The sequence below is a fragment of the Oscarella lobularis genome, chromosome 1 (genome assembly GCF_947507565.1).
Source record: "Oscarella lobularis chromosome 1, ooOscLobu1.1, whole genome shotgun sequence".
In the NCBI taxonomy this organism is placed as follows: domain Eukaryota; kingdom Metazoa; phylum Porifera; class Homoscleromorpha; order Homosclerophorida; family Oscarellidae; genus Oscarella; species Oscarella lobularis.
Genome location: NC_089175.1, coordinates 7,106,068 through 7,124,645, shown reverse-complemented (window position 1 = coordinate 7,124,645; position 18,578 = coordinate 7,106,068). Strand labels below are relative to the sequence as shown.

Genomic DNA, 18,578 nt, shown 5'->3' with positions numbered 1-18,578 from the left:
AGCATTTCCCTTTGCAATTATTAGTGCAATATTTGCGGTAGATGAGTTGGGCCTTCCCCTTTGACATTACTATTGCTTTAACTGATTATTGCAATAGTTATGACAGATTTTTGGCCCTACCCTTGGAAAATATTATTGCAAAAATTATTGCAGATTTTTCGGCCTTTCTTTTTGCAATTGTGATTGCAAAATTTATGGCATATTAGTCGGCCTTTCCCTTTAAAATTAGTATTGCAATATTCAAGCAAAAGGCCCTGAGATAGGTAACAGTTAGGAACAGTAGTGCCTGTTAACTAAAGTATTAAAATTACCGCTCGGTACGAACATGGTTGTTTCGCCAATCTCGGCGCGTGGTTTCGTATTCATTCAAATTTTTGACCTACAGGTGCCTGCAACTCGTTGCGCGCGAGCGGCGCTTGCGGTTCAGGCGCATGGAACGCCACTCGTGCATAAAAGTAGAGTTGACGGGAACGCCCATTTATGGGGTGCAAGTGTCTCTAACTCGTTGCGCGCGAGCGGCGCTTTGCAGTCCAGGCGCATGGAACGCCACTTGCGCATAGAAAGTAGAGTTGACGGGAACGCCCATTTATGGGGAGCAAGTGTCTCTAACTCGTTGCGCGCGAGCGGCGCTTGTAGTCCAGGCGCATGGAACGCCACTCGCTCATAAAAAGTAGAGTTGACGGGAATGGCCGGCGTATATATAAGAGAGCTGCATGGGGCCCCTTCCGTTATCTTTTATATTAGGTCGCCTTATTCTAAGGGATTCTTCTGCGTACATTAGAGTGATTGACCTTTTTTCTTTGATTCCTAGGGATGCATCTGTGCAGATCTATTGCCTTTGTGTGAAGTTGTCGTCGAAAACGCACTTTCGATTGTCTTTTGCACTCTCGTGCAAGGAAAGAGGGATGTTGCATACTGCGTGGGGAGCCCGCGCACTCTCTTGCACGCACGCTCGCATCTTGTGTGACAGCTCGCATCTGGTGCCGAGGCAGTGCATCTTTAGTCGTCTTTGAAAGCCGTTTGGTAAGTGTACGCACCGAGAGAGCATAGATAGAACTTTGACTTCCCTTTGCATGCACTGTGTAGAGTCGTTCGCCTATTTTTCGTAATGCCCAATGTTTTTTTCCAGAGCTTTATTCGAGAGGAGCTATCTTCAGGGATCCATGGCGTTGACATGGCTCCTCGTGGTGGCAGGCATTTGTGCGACCCTCTTTCCTTCTCAAATCTGTAAGTTTTTTAGACCCAGTGACTATTTTAAGCTGCTCTCCTAGTGAGTTATGAAACGGAGATCGGGGGTGTGTACTCATCAGATACGCTGTTGACGTTAGCCAAGAGTCCATATGCAGTCACCAGCGACCTGACTGTGTCGAAAGGAACGACTCTCACCATCGAGCCTGGCGTGGATTTGAATTTTCAGGCTCGAGTTAGTCTTGTCGTGAACGGAACCCTCAAAGCCGTAGCGGGTTCACGTGATCATATAATCATTATGCGTCACAACGCGACTGTGGGAGTCAATTCGGCGGTTTTGCGTCTTGTGGGCGGCGCAACTTCCCGCGAAGGCCGAATCGAAGTGTACGATGCGTCGAGCATGAAGTGGGGAACGGTGTGCGACGATTTTTGGAACCGAAACAACGCCAAAGTCGTTTGCCGTCATCTTGGATTCAATGATCCAATAGAATCTAACTATAGCACGAAGTTATTTGGAGCTGGAACGGGAGACATTGGGCTTTCGAATGTTGACTGCGATGGCGTCGAGAATTCTCTTTTGGATTGCCGCGCTCAGAAGTGGAACAATAACAGCTGTAAGCATGCGGACGATATTGGTGTTGTCTGCGGTGAAGGAAGCGTGGGATTTTGGGGCGGAATTACGTTTGAAAGTGGGGGTGCCAAAGTGACAACTTCGTCATATGGAGTGATGAACTACTCAACATCGAGTCTGATGCAAAATGTTCAGATTTTGAATGCAGGCATTGTGCCTGATACAGTTCGTAACTCAACTCCCGATGCAAACGTGGCAGCTATCAGAGCGACGTCAGCAGTGGCCAAAATGACCAACGTCACAATTTTGGACAGTCGATTATCAGGGATTCAGCTGAATGATATCCACTCAGACATTTACTTTGAAGCAGTTACTGTTCTCAACTGCAGTGGCACGGGCTTGACTGGACAGTCGTCTCGCCGTCTGACGTGCTCGCGATGCCATTTTGAGAACTGTACTCAAGGCGGTATTAGTATTACCAGAATTCCCTTTCCTATTGGTCGACCGACTCTTAGCGTTCCCTCGTATGATTTTAGTTATTCGGGAAGTATGAATGGTGACAAAAAGTCATATTTTGTTGATGACGAGGGCGTCTACTTTAACTTTACTACAGCATCTACTAACTATTACCGCATTTTGGAGACTTCACCTGGTTACGGGTTGTCTGTTTCTTTTGACCGCTTATGGATCAACGGTTGGAGGTGTCTTCGTTTGATGAATGGAGATACAGGGTACTCGCATTTAAGTTGTTGCGGTCAATCATCAAACGCAGACATAACAGCTGATTATCATCAATTGCTGATGTACTTTGATTCATATTTTACTGGCGACATCAAAGCGTACGTTTCTCGTCATCGATTGAACTCAAGACAAGTGAACCTTCTGAATTGCTCAACAATTCACTCAGTTTCTGGTTACGGAGTTCGTGTTCAAGGGTCTCTTGGATCTCTTCTCGTTGCAGGACATAAAGCAATTGACAACGGACAAGGTGGTATGCAGATCTCAGGAAACGGTTATTTCGTTCAGGTAGACACCTCTGTAGTTCAATATGGCGTACGTGATTACAATTACAACCGCGGAATTGACTTGAATGGCTATTTTTCATTGATGACACTCTCTAAATCACGCGTCAGTGACCATCGCTATTGTGTCTACTGGTATAGCAACGGAGCTGGTAATATGACCATGTTGAATAACATTCTCAACGGATCACGCACTGATTCTGGAAGGAGGTACATCTACGCAGGTCTCTACCTACGAAGTTCTGAACCGAACACGTACGGCTGGAGAGTGACTAAGGCGATTTCGGTTGAGGGAAATGTTGTTAGTCGCGTGGGAACCTCGCAGCAAAGCTGCTATGCAATGCATTTCAACGTGAATTATCAATACGGATTGGTGGTTAGAGTGAGAAACAACGAGTTCAGTCAAAACGGAGGCCCTTTCTATTACTATCAAAAGTTTCACCTAACGGGTCAAGCTGCTGTTTTGTCTGGGAACAAGTTTGAAGAGAACGACGTTGGATCCGACTCGATCGTTGTTGAGCTTAGTACCTACTCAAGTGCAAATGACAAGGGTCGCATAATTGTAGAAGGAAACACTTTTGTTCGTAACAAGGGAAAGTCAATCGTTTTGTTGTCTCCTGAAACGTACTTCAATAGCGGAGTTCAAGTTCAGAACGTCGCCTTCTTCAGAAATAATACGTTGAAAAATAACGTTGTTTTCAATAGAACACTATCGTCTCCAACGTCGCCTAATTGCGTTTTTGAAGTGACTAGAAGTGTCAACGTAGAAGTCTATCACAACATATTTGACAATCCATGTTCTTCATATGATGTTGGCAATGGTGTCGAAGCGATGTCCTCCTTGGACAGAATCAATTTTACGCTTAACTATTGGGGTACAGATAACGAACTGATCATCCGGAACAGAATATTTGATTTCGACGATTCGAGCTTCTTTGCTACAATTGAGTATTTTCCCTTTCTGCTCTCTGCAGACCCATCTGACGTCGCAGGATTAAGTCATCCTAGACAGTACCCACTCTTTGTTACGCCTTCCGGAGAAGTAGGAGGTCAATTGAACGACTCTCTGACATTGACAGCAGCTAGCTCTCCGTACCTTATCACGAGAGACGTTACGATTCTTCCAACAGGTTCACTTTCTATTGAAGCTGGCGTCGTCATTGAAGTCAAGGCGAATACAGGCATTTTAGTTGAAGGCAGCATGTCATCACTAGGAAGTTCAGTTAGTCCTGTTACATTTCGTGAACAATCTATTGCTCGAGGGCAACGCAATGATATTGAATTTCGTGTCGTAGATTATTCTCAAGGCGAAGAACGTGGGACGCTACAAATTAATTTTGATCAATTGTGGCGGTCAATTTGTCTACCGTCTAATGTCAGCACAGACTACCCTTCTTTAAACAAGCTGGCTGATTTAGCGGGTAAAACGCTTGGCTACGATCAATGCTCTTTTTATTACTGGTACTTCTTTCTTCGCTATCATGAGGAATGGTATCCTTCTTTGGGAACTCCTATAATTACGAGATTCAGCTGTCCGGCGAATGCCACTGATATTCATCACTGCACTTTTAGTTCAGGACAATATTCGGCTTCAACTCGTTGCCTTAAAGTATATCATATCTATTGCTATGATTGGCTTGTCCTTGGCAATAACAGACAGTTAGGAGGATGGGCTGGGTTTGGAGGATGGGCAGGAATTCGATTTTCTCCCATGTCAACCGTCCTAGTTTCAGGAAGCAGTCATGCATTGCCTTTGTCTGTTCTCCAGCATACATTGATTCAAGGGGCTGGCATATGGAGAACGAGTATAGTACCTTCTGTGCGAGCCATACTGAAGTCACCCACGTTCGTAAACGTGACTATAAAAGATTCTGCGTCGACCGCTTTATCTTTCGAGTACCTTCACGAAGAAGTGAATATTACGGGAGTGACTGTTGATGGAGGGAGGGGTGATGGAATATCATTTTATGGTCCGAGGACACGAAATTTGACTTTTCACGGGACTACAGTCAGAAACATAACGGGATCAGGAATTCGCATGTATCCTAGCTCTAGCTCATTGGGGGTATTGATGAACTATCAGTCGATTTGTTCCGTGCCAGCTGTTTTGAACGTGAGAGTAGATAAAGGAACGTACTTCGGTTTACATCAGGATGATCATTTTGCTGGAATTTACTGCTCTGTTGAGCTTCGAGGTCCTCCTAATACCGTTTTGTCTCTGACGCTTGTTTCCGTTCAGCTCTATAATGACGATTGGCTTGTGTTCAGAAATGGACCATCAAGCTCTTCGCCAACAATCAGAACGTACAGTGGTCAAAATACGAATTCGATTGACGACAGCCTTTTGTCATCTGGCAATTCCGTCTTTGTTGAGATCACTACTGGAAGCAAAAGTAGTGCTCCTGGATTTGCTCTGTATTCTGTTGCCCTTTCAACCAAACCTGGTCGTCCCTTTACTCGTGTCATTGATCCTAATCTGTTCTCAGTCGGCACTGGAATTTACTTTTCAAGTACTACAAATGACGACGTCTTTATCAGTAACGCAAGAGTGGAAAATTGTTCGAGTAACGGAATCTACAGTAGTTCTCACTACGGATTTTTCTCTTTGCGAAACAGCGTCATACGGCACTCGAGTAACGGAATCTACAGTAGTTTTCACTACGGATTTTTCTCTTTGCGAAACAGCGTCATACGGCACTCTCGTAGCAGAGGACTGTACATGTCGCATTTGCAAGGACACATCGAGATTTTGAATAACGAGGTAACTGGAAGCCTTGATCACGGAATCTACATCCGTAGCTACGATCGCCATCAGCAAGTGATCGATTCTAATCGTGTGTCCAATAGTGGCAACAGTGGTCTTTATTTGTACGCTTACAACTACAATCAATGGAACGTCACTAAAAACGTCTTTGATTCTAACAAAAATGGCGTTAGCGTTTACTCAGACTCACACTCACTTTCAGGATTGAGTCATCTCACGATTTCCGAAAATTTATTTACGGGACAAACACGATATGGGCTGATTTTTGACCACTTGTTGAACGCACTTGCTAGCATTGACGGAAACACGTTCGTCGGCCATCGTGGAAGTACGGGTGGAGCAATGCTTTTGCAGGGAACTGCTGAAAGTCTCAACGTGACGCGAAATATTTTTTACGGCAATAGTGGAAAGTACGTCGTCAAACTATCTCCTTACCATTTTACACCGTCGCCGTTTTTGTTTCATAACAATCGTCTTCTGAACAACACTGTGAATTCTACTGAATTATACGCCGTGGATTACGGCTATCCTGCTGTGGCTGTTGTATCTATGTCGTCTCGGATAATCATGGAGAACAATGAGTTTAACAATCCAGAATCACAGTTTGAACTCGGTATTCAACTTCCAGTTCAAAGTTCGTCAGAGTTGTCGGTAAACGTCAGCAGGAACTATTGGGGAACGGCGGATGAAGCTGCTATTCGTGACCGTATCATGGATTTTGGATACTGCTCTCGACTTGGCAATGCTGAATTTTTTCCCTATCTTACGTCTCCATCGGGCCCGGCTGTGTCACTCTTTGCATCCAGAGATACGTCCATACTGAGACCGAATTCGATCGTTCGAGGACGTGTTTCTAAAAGCATGACTATTTCCCTGTCTGGTAGTCCGTATACAGTTGTGGGCGATATCACTGTTCTTCCTGGACAAACACTGACAATCGAAGCTGGCGTCGAGCTTCGATTCACTGCCAACACAGGGATAATGGTCGAAGGTCGTCTCCTTGCTCAAGGAACGAAAAATTTGCCTATAAACTTAGTTGAAAACAGCTTAGCTGTACGTTCTTCGTCGTTCGTTGAAAGCAATGTAGGAAAAATACGTCTCGTTGGAGCAGTAGCACACGAAGGAGTTGCTGAAGTATTCTACAATGGGACGTGGGGGACCCTTTGCTCTTTACAGGATGAAGAAGATATGTATTATACAGATCACAATTACTACTTGTCAAACGTTGTATGCCGAGAACTCGGCTACAGCCATGCCGAAAGGTCGCTATCCTCTGCGTACCCGCGAGACACGTGGCTGAAGCATTTGATCTGCCGAGGCACGGAATCAGTGCTGGCGCAATGCGTCAACTACGTGTTCCAAAAGTCAAAATGTTATCTCGATGCGTTGCATGTTAGATGTTCGACGAGTAGTAATCAAGTTCAGCTGAAACAGCAGCAGTCGTGGCTTTATTGGTCCGGCGTTCGATTTTCTCAATCTTTGCAGCAGCCGTCAGTTATGAGCCACGTTTTCCTGTCTGGTGCAGGATACGCAAACGCGGAAAGAATTGCAGCTATTCAAGTAGTGGGACATAGACTTCTTCTCACTGATGTAAGTGTGACCAAAAACGCTTGGACAGGCGTAGAATTTCTTAACTCGCCAGCCCCCAATATTACCAAACTTTACCTAGCATTAAATGAAGGCACAGGATTAAAATTATCTAATACCCTTTCAAGTCTATTGCAAGGAGTAACGGCTATTGAAAACCGTGGCCACGGGCTAGCGTTGACAAGTGGCGGCTTTTTGCAGAGTGCTTGGAATTACCCTATTGTGTCACCTGTCGACATTTGCTCTCAATCTGGGATATTGTCGGCGTCGAATCCGTTTTATTTGAGATTCATACAAAATTTAATAAATCGTCATAAATACTGTAGGGTCAATATTGAAGCAGACCCAAACCACGTATTGTCTTTTGATATATTGGCAATTCATTTTAAAGACATTGTCATTGATGGCAAAACAATTTTTAGCTGGAGAAGAATTCAGTCCCTGGGCGATTCTCTTCAATACGTTACAAAGGGCAACTCGTCGTATGTGTCTACTTACGCCAGTGTTGATCTGCGGGATAGCTTTTTTTTGATATACGTTCAACAACATTCTATCAGTAAGAGTAATTGTTTGCATTTCAATTATCAAACTCAATTATATTCTTTACAGCTTCCCCTTCTAAAGTGTTGCATACTGTGTCCGGTGGACATTTTGCTTCGAATTCTCTGTCTGGCGTTGCTTTCAGTCAGAGTACGTACGACCGTTCAAGCGTGTCGATAGAGGGTTCCGTGATATCAAACAACAGTTGGAATGGAGTCGATGGCAATGTTACAAATGGTGGAAATTTGGGCTACGGCTCAGTCATTCGTGATATTATAATCAGAAGAAGGGGCTACGGCTCAGTCATTCGTGATATTATAATCAGAAGAAGCACCATATCAAACAACGGTCGATTTACGACAACGCTATACAAAGGTTGTACCGCCGGAATTTCCATCTCAGCAGACCATGCCAACATCGTTATTCAGAATAACGGACTAACAAACAACAGCTGCGGAGCTGTGAGCGTAAATCTTGAAACGAGTCAAAATGAATCAATTTCAATTGACGTATTTGACAATCGCATCGTTCGAAACCGAGAAGGCGGTAGTACTATTAGCATTTCTGGCTCTTCCAGTTCGACAGGGCCTCGAGCGAGGATACTCAGCAACAAGATTAATCACAATTCTGCTGGAGTTCTTTACGACACTTTGTCAATCAACAGAATCGCTACTAGCGTTGTGGACAACACATTTCACAACGATACCGGACGTTATACAGTCTATTGGGAAACTGGAAACAGATCGTCGATTTCTGGGCAACAATTTTCTAACAACACTTTGTATCTCAATGTTGGGCAAACGCCAAACGAACGATGGACAATGCATGCCGTTGGCGTAGGGCCATCGTTCACTGGAAACGTTTTCACGAATCCGGCGAATCGATACGAGTTTGCAGCGGGCTCTGATTTGAATCAAGGCCATCATAATGCTGTCGAAAATTGGTGGGGAAGTGGGGATGTGAGTGCCGCCAAAAAGCGCGTGAGAGATAAGGACGACGTTTCGAACTTGGCAGCGGCTGACATCGTACCGGTTTTGAACGAAACTGCTTGGACCGATAACGGAGGTACGCTATAGAGAGAGGAAGAAAACGAGTTTTGTTTTCTAAAATATTTTGTCACTAGGGTGTCAGTATGGATGGACTTCAAAGGAGAAAGGGGAATTTTTTTGCTACTTATACGTTAAAGGAGCAATGGATTGGGCTTCGGCAAATTCTTTTTGCAAGGCAAGCAAGCTGTTTACGTTCTTGGACGCACTTTATTATTGGTCATTTCATTTTTAGGTCCAAGGATCGGAGCTTGGGTCTATCCACAATGCGTCCGTATCAAAATTTCTGAATGGGCTTGTTCCTCGGCCTCCAGCGTTGCTAACGATCGCACAAGCGTGGATTGGACTTCGACACGACGGGAACTCATGGTCGTGGTCCGACGGAACGAACTTTGACTACGGAAGCGTCAATGGAGGAAAATCCGGAGATTGCTTGAAATTGACATCGGCAGGATGGGAAATCGAGGATTGCCGTACACGTCTTCCGTTTTTCTGTGGCAAAATGCCAGCCGGTACGTTGTTATTCGTTTTGTTCAAAAATTATTTGTGTTTATTTTTTTGATATTCAGACAAATGTCCAAGTGCTTGCTCGCAACACGGGCAGTGTGACAGTGCTACTCGTACTTGTTCGTGTTTCAAGGGATGGCATGACAAAGACTGCAGCAAGTTTCACTGCAACGACGTCAACGACTGTTCCGGTTATGGAACGTGCGTAGGGCCAAATCAATGTCTTTGCCGGGTTGGCTGGAAGGCAGGGAACAGACATGTATATAACCGGTATTTGTCTTCATTTTATTTTTCCTTTTTAGGGTCGCGCCTGTACGACGACCTACTGCAATCTGTACACGACGTGTTACGCCTGCAGTCGCCAGCCAGGCTGTGGTTGGTGTGATAGTCAAGGCTCCTGCATTCCTGGTCTAGGTAGTCGCCCAGATAAGCAACAGTGCAACACGTGGTTCTACTACAGCTGCTACAGCCCACGGAGAGAAGGTTGTTCAGATCGAATAAAGGTAATTGATAAAGATTCGGGTCTTGCTAGTTTATAACTAAAGCATAGGATATTGGGTGCTCCTCTCCGTGCGACTTGTCTGTGGCAACAAGCAGCTACGAAACGTGCCAGCATTGTCACGACATCGGCCACTGCTACAACGAAGCAAATGTAAGGCCTAGTAGACTCTTTGCAGACAGTCTTCCATCATCATCTTTTAGTCATCTTGCCTTAATTGGGACGAATCGCGATGTCCCTATGGTAGGGTTACGCCCGACTACGGTCTCGGTGCGAATGCGCCTAAAATTCAGAGTCATCTGCCTAACGGAGAGTCAGACTTTCGTGACAAGAGATCCTCGGGTGGATCGTCGTCCGATCGCCGTCAAAAGTATGTCGATCTTTACCCTGACGTACGAGTTGATCCCGGAAGCTCGACCATCTACCGTCTACTGGGCACTAGCAACTACAATTATTACATCACGACGCCGTCGTTGAAAGACGTGTACACTGGCGACATACTTTCCAGTCGTCAAAGTGGGGGAATACTCGACAAGATACTTGCTACGACCAAATGGGGGGCATATCAACTAATCAAGGCCTCTCCAGCGTACCTAGAGGAAACGATAAAGTACGCCGACTTCATTGACACTGTTGACCTAGAAGACATCTACGACGAAGCAGCTATAGAAATTGTTCCGAATGTGACAGCCATTCAGGCTATTGCAGCTTCCTCCAACCCGCAGCTTCCCGGAGCCTCGAAAACGATAGTTTTGCCGTCATCTGTTCCTGTTTACAAGTGTCGGCGAACGTCTGACGGAGATGTCGTCATAGCGTTGTCGCGAGCGGACTTGTCGTCAGTGTTATCGCCCAGTTGTCGTCTGGATCACACCAGCAATCAAGGCTTTGTCAGTGCGCATGGAAGCAGATTTTTGGAAGAAGTCCAATATATTGTCGGTGCCGGACCGCATACAATCGTTCATACGTCCCTAGCAAGTTGTCCTCATGATCCTCCTCCGTTAGTAACATTACAAGTAATGACGAATGGATCATCTCCGGTCAATAAGGCTCCGATTGTTACGGGTGTTGGCGGAACGGGCATCAAAGGTGTTCTCATATTTGACAACGTTTCTCCATCGGACCTCAATCTTAAACCTGGTAATGTGATTGTCGGTCGTCCCAGTGGCCCAGCTGCTGGCATTCTTACATATAACTATGACTCTTATTGGGACAGCGTAACCTTCTTGAAACTCAATCCATCAAGCGGTGTTGGAACTTCGTGCAGTGAGAACATGGGCGGTGATGCGCCAGGTGCGCCACGCAACAGCGGAAATAGTGGTGGGAATATGAAATGGTGCGATGCAAACGAGACAATGTTCTTCCATCATGAAGTGTTGGAAACCAAAGTAAGTCTTAATTTAGAGCGTTAAGTTTTCTTTCTCAGCTAATTGATTTTTTTTTCAGTTTGGAAATTCCGATCGAGGAGTAATATCAACTGAGACGCTTGTCAGTTACGATCCTGAAGTGGAGATGATGTTCCGATCCAACCACACGTCGCCTTTCGTAACGAAGGTCGGATTTTCATTCAAAGGACCTTTGCATATTGGAACCAGTGCTAATTTGGAGATATTCCCGAGTTCGTGAGTTTGATTAAGCTTTCCTTCTGTCGATTCTTGTCTCACTTTTCTTCCTGCAGAAAAGGAAAATCTTCTCCGCCTGCAGTAACTGTTACTGCCCCTTCAAAGCCTTTTTGCATTTCTATCGGTTCAATCTGCGTTCGCGGTGAAACAAAGCTGTCAGCATCGTATTCGTTTTTGTTTGATTACGACGTAGGCTTACTAGCAATTTTGTGTTTTCTCTGAACGCCTTTTTTTTTCAGGTGACCGGTCCTAGTAGCGTTATCTTTTCGTATCTTTCTCAGTCCCGTGGAAATGCTAAATTGGGTGCAGTATGGAGAAACGGAGTTGGGAGCGAATACATAAAAGACGTAACTGTCATTCAAGAAATGCAAAAGCAATTCAACTGTAGACTATTTCTGTTATTAGGATCAATTGAAGGGAGATCAAGATTTGACTGATCATCCTCAGTACACGTCAATATTTGAGTCTTCTTTGACTCCCACATTCGAAATTTCGTGGCCATCGTCGTATAAAACTCCGGACCACATCAACCTGTCATCAATACCTGCTATAGTGACGTCTGCTTTCTCAGCATCACCCAGTCTCTATCCCCAGTCTTCATATACTGTGAAAATTTCTCCGTCACTGAAAGGTCACTTTGAAACGACCAGATGCTCTAGAGGATGTCGTTTTCCCGAGGTACGCTAGCGTCTTCAATAGATATTGAAAGGCTTTGAGTTGCTCTCTAGAAATTACTATCGTCATCTCGTGCAGGAGTTGATCAAATAGAAGGAATGTCATTCATAGATCTGCTGTACTACAATTCTTCGCAGGTGTTCGATTCGTGGCAACAGGCTTCGTTTATCGACGTCACCTCGGGTCTCTGTTTGCCCATGGCGAACGAAACGGACTGCCCCTGTGAGTGTCCCGGGGCCGCCTCGTGCGTCAGCGACAAAAGCGGAATTAAATCTTGTCCGCTTTGCGGTGTCAGCGGATCACATCGCTGCCCGTGCCCAGCATCGATTCAAATTTTCAATTCGTCTTCGCCTCACCAAATATGCCAATGTCATTGTTCGAATTTTGATCTCGCATATGTCAACAATGGAACGTGCCAAGTAAGGCGATATGGGTTGGCCCACATGTTTATTCTGGATTGTCTGTTCTATTGTTTAGTGTGATTGTACTTGCGACGATGGCAGTGCGAGCGTTTGGGGACCAGACGGCCAGTGTCAGTGCGGATGTAAGTGCAACAACTGCATGGACTCAGTTCTTGGTCCAAGCGGATGCATTTGTCCTGACGATAAGTAGGTCCCACGCTGACTTGCTAAGACTACTGTTTATTCTCTTTACTCTAGATGTCCTACGTGTCCCGAAGGCCTTGAACCAGTGTGGCAGGACTGCACGTGTAGCTGTCAATCAAAGCAAGGTCGCGGTGGTCTGCCACCAGTTTGTGCAGATGGGTGGAAAGGGCCTTTCTGTGACGTGCCTGACTGCAGTCCTTGGCCGTGTAAGTTGACAGTTGCTACCTAATTTCTTATGTGCAGCGTCATTGTTTCAGTTTGTTCTGATAACGGCATCTGCACCATACCGATGGGAAGTGAGGCAGACAGAAAACCGTACTGCGTATGCGACGAGCAGTGGATTGGTCCTGGTTGTCAGTTCGCCAGGCCTCGTCCAGGCGGTGGAGATCCGCATTTGGAGACTTTAGATGGTAAGTTAAATCTGTGGCGTCGGAAAGTTGTATCGTACGTAGTTTTACAGGATTTAGCTACGACTTCTTTGATATTGGCGAATTTTGGTATTGCAAGAGCGTTGCCAACGACTTTGGAGTGGACACTCGTTTCTTCAAGTACGCCAGAGCGTCTCTGATTGGCGCCGCTGCAATAAAAGCCGGTCCAACTGTCGTTGCCATTTCAACGCTTCACCAGCCTAAACCTTCAGACTTACCTACTCTAAGGTTTGTCAGTCGTTATAGCCGTATGACATTAGTATTCTCTTTAGAATCAACGGTATCGTGACTTCGTTATCGGACGGTATTAAGCTCAGCTTGGAAAAGGACACAATTCACGTTGAAGTATCTTTGATGTCGTCGCCTGAAAGCATAGCTTTGATTTCATTTCAATTTGCCAACGGCGTGTCTTTGTCTGTTGACGTCCGCTACAGTGCAGCGATGGAGCGTCAATTTATCAACATACTTTTCGCTCCCGTTGCATCGTTCAAACGATCAACGGAAGGACTGTGTGGACTGATGGACGGAAATGTGACAAACGACTTGGTTGGATCTGACGGTGTCACCTACGTTCCCGCGAAAGTGTTGGACTTTGCTAAGTCATGTAATGTTCAATGTTCACTTTTCGGTTTTTTTGTGATTGTGTTATGCAGGGAAAATTGCCAAGTCGTTTGATGGCTCCGGCTTGAATGGCACGTGGTCTTGGAATCATTCGAATTTTCACAAAGACGACACGTTGGACTCCTCCTACACCGATCCTAGATTCGTTCCACTCTACTCAATCAACGATATCGACTCTTCTACCAGGATGGTGAGGTCGCATACGTACGCGTGCCTTTTTACTATTTCCTCTTACTAAAGATGGCCGAAAGTCTTTGCAAACAACAAGGTCTCGACGGCGTTCGCTTGCAGGAGTGCATATTTGACGTAGCTATCACAAATGACACAACTTTGGCTCAGCAGGAATCGTATCAAGCGGGTATGATATCTAATTGCGAAATTCCTCAGTTTCCTATGGACGAGTCTAGGCTGTCCCACGCAATGCTCTGGAAAGGGACGCTGCGTAAATAGCACTTGCATCTGTCTTCCCGGTTGGTTCGGAGAAGACTGTAATCTGGGTTAGTTTGATCCTCGCTTTGACGCGATTATGACTTATAGAACAATTGCTTTAGGCTCGTGTGAAAACTGTAGTTTGAATGGCGATTGCGTTTCTGGATTCTGCAAGTGTCACTTCGGATGGGACGGTATTCTTTGTGACGAACCATGTAAGTATCAGTTTGTACCAGTGAAGTAGCGAGAATTCTTCAGTAGTGGGCATTTAATTAAGTAGAAAAGATCTGTTTGCTCCACCCTGCTCATAGATCTAAAGTTAGATTTCTCAGAGCTGGGATAGAAAAGGGAGCAGGTAACTCTTCTTCTTCTCTTCCAAAACACAAAAAATATTATGCTTTGAAAATTTTTGGAGAGACACACATGCTCTCTCAGAACCCTCGTTTAATTAACTGTTGGCGCCCACCAAATCCCAGACAAGGTCATAAATTTTTGAGGACCGATATCTAATAAATTGTTCTGTAGCTACTTGTTACGGAGTGTCCAACTGTACAAGTCCATCTCAAGGTCGATGCAAGTCTCACGATGTGTGTGCATGCTCCGTCGGCTTTACTGGCTTGTCGTGTAACGAGAAAGCCAACTGCAGTCGCATCAGCGATTGCTCGAACCGTGGAGCGTGCATCGATCACGACAAATGTAAATGCGACTACGGCTGGGCGGGAGTCAGCTGCGATCGCCACTCGTGCGAAGCCGTCGGCTACTGCAGCAATCACGGCTCGTGCGTTGGCTTTGACAAATGCGTCTGCCAGGACGGTTGGGGAGGATCGAGCTGCGCGTTTCCCACGTGCACTAATGTCGGAGATTGCTCTGGAAACGGTGATTGCGTTGCACCGAATATCTGCTCTTGCTCCGGTGGATTTTCCGGCGTCGACTGTGCGACGCCGACCGATTGTCCGGAGTTGGGCGATTGCTCGGGAAACGGCGCCTGTTTAGCTCGGAACGGAGAGAAGTACTGTTCGTGCTACGCGAGTTATAAGGGCTCGAACTGCAGCGTGGCGTCGTGTTCTGGTCAGAGCGATTGCTCTGGGAACGGCGTCTGCATCGAAGTCGATTTGTGTGACTGCAAGTACGGCTACGCGGGTTCTGACTGCAGCAAGTTTTCGTGCGAAGCGAAGAAGTTTTGCTCAGGTGCGACTCATGCTGTAGACTTTCTTTCGGTTTTGTATCATTTTTATCTATAGGCCATGGAAAGTGTCTGGCTCTAGATACGTGCACTTGCGATTTCAAATGGACGGGACAGGATTGCAATACACCCGACTGCTCAGCGGTGAATAACTGCGGCGATGTGTCTACAGGAGTGTGCATTGGGCCAGATACCTGTCAATGCACTGCACACTACGACGGACCTCGCTGTGATCAGTTAGCTGGAATTAATCAACACTCGCCCACCTTCAAGGCTTCGTCTATCGACGTCGCTGTCCCGCTGACGGCCGCCATTGGATTTGTCGTCGCGTCTGAGCCCGCTTTAGACATGGATAGTGGAAAAAACGGTCGTGTCACGTACAGTCTTGCAAGCTCAGATGGCCGCCATTCCCTGTTCAAAGTTGACGCTCAAACGGGTGTTATAGCCACGGCAGCGTCATTGCGCAGCTACGTTGGCGAAGTTATCTTGTTTACTCTCTCTGCCACCGACAGCGGCGTGCCATCGTTGACCGGTAATCTTCAAATATCTCTGACCGTCACTCAACCGAATTTACACTGTCCCGTTTTTGTCGGCCTTCCCTCGTCTGTCGACGTCGATGAGATGGCTCCTCCAGGAACGAACGTTGTTCAATTGAGTGCAACTGATAAAGACGGCAAAGCTTCACCAAATGGAAGAGTGAAGTATTCTCTGGATGCATTGGCCTCAGATCGGTTCAAAATCGATTCCCAAAGTGGATTGATTACTCTACGTCGAAATCTTTCAGACGAAGCTTACATTCTAAATGTCGTTGCATCTGATCACGGTCAGCCTCAGTGCCACACAAGAGAAAAGATTGACGTAAAAATCATCTCGCTCAATCACGCTCCACTGTGTATACCAGGAAGTCTAACAACTTCTGTTCCGTATACGACTAATGCAAGCACGGCGTTATTTAGTCTGGAAGCAACTGACGTCGATATTGGTGAAGCTGGCAGACTATCTTACAATCTGACGAACTTCCAGTCAACATCTCTATCGAGAAACCTCTTCGATTTGGTGACGAACGATTCGACAGGAGCAGACGTAATTCTCCGCTCTTCTCCGCCAAAGCCGTCTGGCCTGTTTAACTTGGCAACATTTTCTGTAACAGCTCGAGATCAAACGTCAAGTCCGAAATCTTGCACCTTTCGTCTGACCGTCACTATCGCTGATAAGTTTGAGTTTGTCAATTCGAAAGCAGTTGCACGTCTTGCCGAAGATGCTCCAGTTCAGTCTATTGTTCCCGTCACACCGCGTTTGTCTCTACGCACGACTCAGCTCAATGCTAGTCGCATTTCGTACAGTCTTTACTACGCCGAATCTTTGCCTTTCAGTGTACATGCGAAAACCGGCGTGCTCTCCTTGAGCAAAGCATTAGATTACGAGCAACAGAAGGAGTACAACGTCAACATTCTTGCACAGACGTCCGAAGTTCCTGGTTCCGTCACTGTTGCCACGGTCAGGATATCCGTCACGAACGTCAACGATAACGCTCCAGAATTTGAACAGCGTCAGTATGCTTTTCTTGTTGGAGAGCAAACAAAAGGAGGCGCGATGCTGTTGTCTTTGACAGCGACTGATTCAGATGTCGGTTCAGATCGCACCCAAATTGAATACCAGCTTGTGTCAGTTGTGCCCAGTGAATCAGAAGACGAACGTGTATTTGCGATTAAACGTTCTTCCGCCGGTGCTGTTGAAATCTATCTGTCAGATGATGCGGTGCTCAACTATTACGTAACGGACACGTACAGTCTTGTGATCAGAGCTCTGGATACACAGAACCCGAGCCTATATGGCCAAGTGACCGTTCGCTTTTTTGTGAGCAAAACAAATGCCAAGTGGCCACTATTTAATCAAGAACACTACAGCACAACTTTACAAGAGAACTCACCCGACGGCTCTTCTGTTTTGAGTGTCAAAGCTCTTGTTGACGGAAAGCCTAGCACCAACGTGATGTATTCAATAAGAAGCCAGGAATTCAAATCGGGGAGCCGTGCGAATGCGTTTACCATAACCAACTCCGGAGTTCTCCAAGTAGCGAATTCTGTCCAGTTGGATTACGAAAATGTCAGGGAAATCACAGTTTCCATTGTAGCAAGTCTGACTCAGCCAGTTCTCCGTACGTCTGAAACAACCGCCGTTATTTCTTTGAGTGACGTTAACGACAATTCGCCTAAGTTCAGCAAAGAGGTATATACTCCATCGGACGTAGTTGTCGGATTGCCTCGCGGTTTCAGCGTCGTCAACACCAGTGCAATCGACGCCGACTCAGGTAAAGTTTTTTTTTGTTGAATTATGCGCGTATCACTTTGCTATTTTTTTCTAGGAAGCAACGGAGAGGTGATGTACAGCATAGAAATGACTCAGGATTATTTCACCATTGACTCGTTGACTGGCGAAGTATCCTTAGCTAAAGAGTTGGATTCGAATGCCGACTCCTCGTACAATCTTCAAGTATCGGCGAAGGATGGTGGAAAACCTTCCCTTACTGGATTGGCGACGATTTCATTAACGGTGCTCTGTTCGCCATCAGCCCAATGTCCTCGAATTAGTTCCGATGGTAAAGTGATAGTTTAGGTATTTGATTATAGCCTAATTTTTGCTCTTCGCAGCCTCAAAGTGGATCATAGTTGGTAGTGCTGCAGGAGGTGGCGTTGTTTTGTTGCTAGTGATTGTTATCGTGGTTGTTGTGGTTGTTAAAAGGAACAACAAGCATACGAAACCGACCAGGTTATTGTAGAATATTTCTTCTGAATGTACCATATAATTTACCGTATAAGTAGGTACTCCGATCGAAAACCGGCGTCTATGAAAGCGACTAGCGGTGTTGACATAGTCAATCCTGCTTTCGATCCCAAAAACGACAAGCCCATCTTTTCCAGTGATGAAGAAAGAGTGTGTGAAAAGATAGAAAGCGGGAAAGCAGCTGACGAGGAAAACGAGTACGCGGAAATTCCATCTTCACAAAGAAAGGACATCGAAGGTTTGTACGACGCGGCTGATTAGTAAGAACAAGCCTGATTATGAATGTTACTGTAAGTGCGTGTCCTACAGGTTGGCATGTGTTTTAGTGGATATTTTTTGCTTTGTTTTTGCTCGGTTTGTTTATTGATTTGCGCTGAAAAGCATTTTGTGATATCTACACTTTACCCTTTCTTATATTTTTTATTATTTTTACTTTCGATTTTGTCTTACCGGACTTATGTCATTTTCCCATTATCCGTTTTATGCATGATTTTTGAATGTAATTGCGCA

At 45.6% G+C, this 18,578-nt stretch overlaps 1 protein-coding gene across 2 annotated transcripts; it reads left to right on the top strand.

Moving 5' to 3' along the window:
• Positions 1–1,129: 1,129 nt before the first annotated feature.
• Positions 1,130–18,558, top strand: LOC136196320 (uncharacterized). 2 transcript variants are annotated; one of them, XM_065985858.1, is made up of 28 exons: positions 1,130–1,227; positions 1,272–7,688; positions 7,742–8,737; positions 8,796–8,896; positions 8,954–9,230; positions 9,288–9,469; positions 9,528–9,728; positions 9,776–9,877; positions 9,928–11,109; positions 11,168–11,343; positions 11,400–11,532; positions 11,583–11,690; positions 11,749–12,021; positions 12,072–12,437; positions 12,496–12,626; positions 12,678–12,829; positions 12,881–13,033; positions 13,084–13,279; positions 13,324–13,655; positions 13,705–13,862; positions 13,913–14,030; positions 14,080–14,169; positions 14,224–14,316; positions 14,627–15,289; positions 15,343–17,595; positions 17,650–17,883; positions 17,936–18,053; positions 18,107–18,558. In XM_065985858.1, the coding sequence occupies exons 1-28, from the start codon at positions 1,164–1,166 to the stop codon at positions 18,327–18,329; spliced, it is 15,492 nt and encodes a 5,163-aa protein (XP_065841930.1). In that variant the 5' UTR covers positions 1,130–1,163; the 3' UTR covers positions 18,330–18,558. The 2 variants fall into 2 exon arrangements, with proteins under 2 accessions (XP_065841930.1, XP_065841921.1); XM_065985849.1 differs by having other exon boundaries at positions 18,104–18,558.
• The last annotated feature ends 20 nt before the right edge of the window (positions 18,559–18,578 follow it).

Bases quoted from the DNA above. Each gene is read 5' to 3' on its own strand.
- LOC136196320 (XM_065985849.1), top strand. From the start codon at position 1,164: ATGGCGTTGACATGGCTCCTCGTGGTGGCAGGCATTTGTGCGACCCTC. The intron at 9,470-9,527 runs GCAGGGAACAGA...TTTCCTTTTTAG, and splicing joins TTTGCCGGGTTGGCTGGAAG to GGTCGCGCCTGTACGACGAC. The intron at 12,830-12,880 runs GTAAGTTGACAG...TCATTGTTTCAG, and splicing joins TGACTGCAGTCCTTGGCCGT to TTTGTTCTGATAACGGCATC.